Source organism: Egretta garzetta, unplaced genomic scaffold (genome assembly GCF_000687185.1).
Source record: "Egretta garzetta isolate BGI_Z169 unplaced genomic scaffold, ASM68718v1 scaffold304, whole genome shotgun sequence".
NCBI lineage: Eukaryota > Metazoa > Chordata > Aves > Pelecaniformes > Ardeidae > Egretta > Egretta garzetta.
This window is the reverse complement of record NW_009259421.1, coordinates 979772-980184: the sequence shown is the minus strand read 5'-3', so window position 1 is coordinate 980184 and position 413 is coordinate 979772. Positions and strand designations below refer to the sequence as shown.

The following is a 413-nucleotide window of genomic DNA, read 5'->3' as shown; positions in this document are numbered from 1 at the left end:
GGAGGGGGGGAAGCGGTATCGCCTCCTCCTGCACCTCCCGGGCGCACAGGGCGCCTTAGAAGGGCGACCGGGTCACGGCGAGCTTCGAGACGGAGACCTCGAGACTCCTGTCTCTATTTCAGCGGCTTTCGCACCTCAGCCAGCCGCGCTCAACATGGCGGAAGGAGCTGCCCTACCGCAAACGGAAGTGCGTGTAGGCGCTCTGCTCGCTGCTGGAAGACTACACTCCCCATGATCCCGCGGCGCCCAGCTCACCCCTTCGCGCACGCGGCACTGTGGCGCCTGCGCCGTTGGGCGCGTCGCGGCCGGTGGCGGTTAGGCCGGAAAGCGCAACGGCGCTTTGGGCTGCTTCCAAGATGGCGGCCGTACTCCAGCAGGTTTTGGAGCGGGCCGAGCTCTCCCAGCTGGCCCAG

At 68.0% G+C, this 413-nt stretch overlaps 2 protein-coding genes across 2 annotated transcripts in view; one reads left to right on the top strand and one right to left on the bottom strand.

Moving 5' to 3' along the window:
• ODR4 (odr-4 GPCR localization factor homolog) overlaps positions 1–239 on the bottom strand; it is a 20827-nt gene extending 20588 nt beyond the window's left edge. Inside the window, exon 1 of the mRNA XM_035892460.1 lies at positions 23–239. The gene's annotated coding sequence lies outside the window, so the exon portion shown is untranslated. The remainder of the gene's footprint in view (positions 1–22) is intronic.
• A 14-nt stretch (positions 240–253) lies between these two features.
• The window catches only part of TPR (translocated promoter region, nuclear basket protein), a 42354-nt gene continuing 42194 nt past the window's right edge, over positions 254–413 (top strand). The window contains exon 1 of the mRNA XM_009636919.2: positions 254–407. Within this exon, the coding sequence (XP_009635214.1) occupies positions 357–407 (51 nt within the window). The 5' untranslated portion in view covers positions 254–356. The remainder of the gene's footprint in view (positions 408–413) is intronic.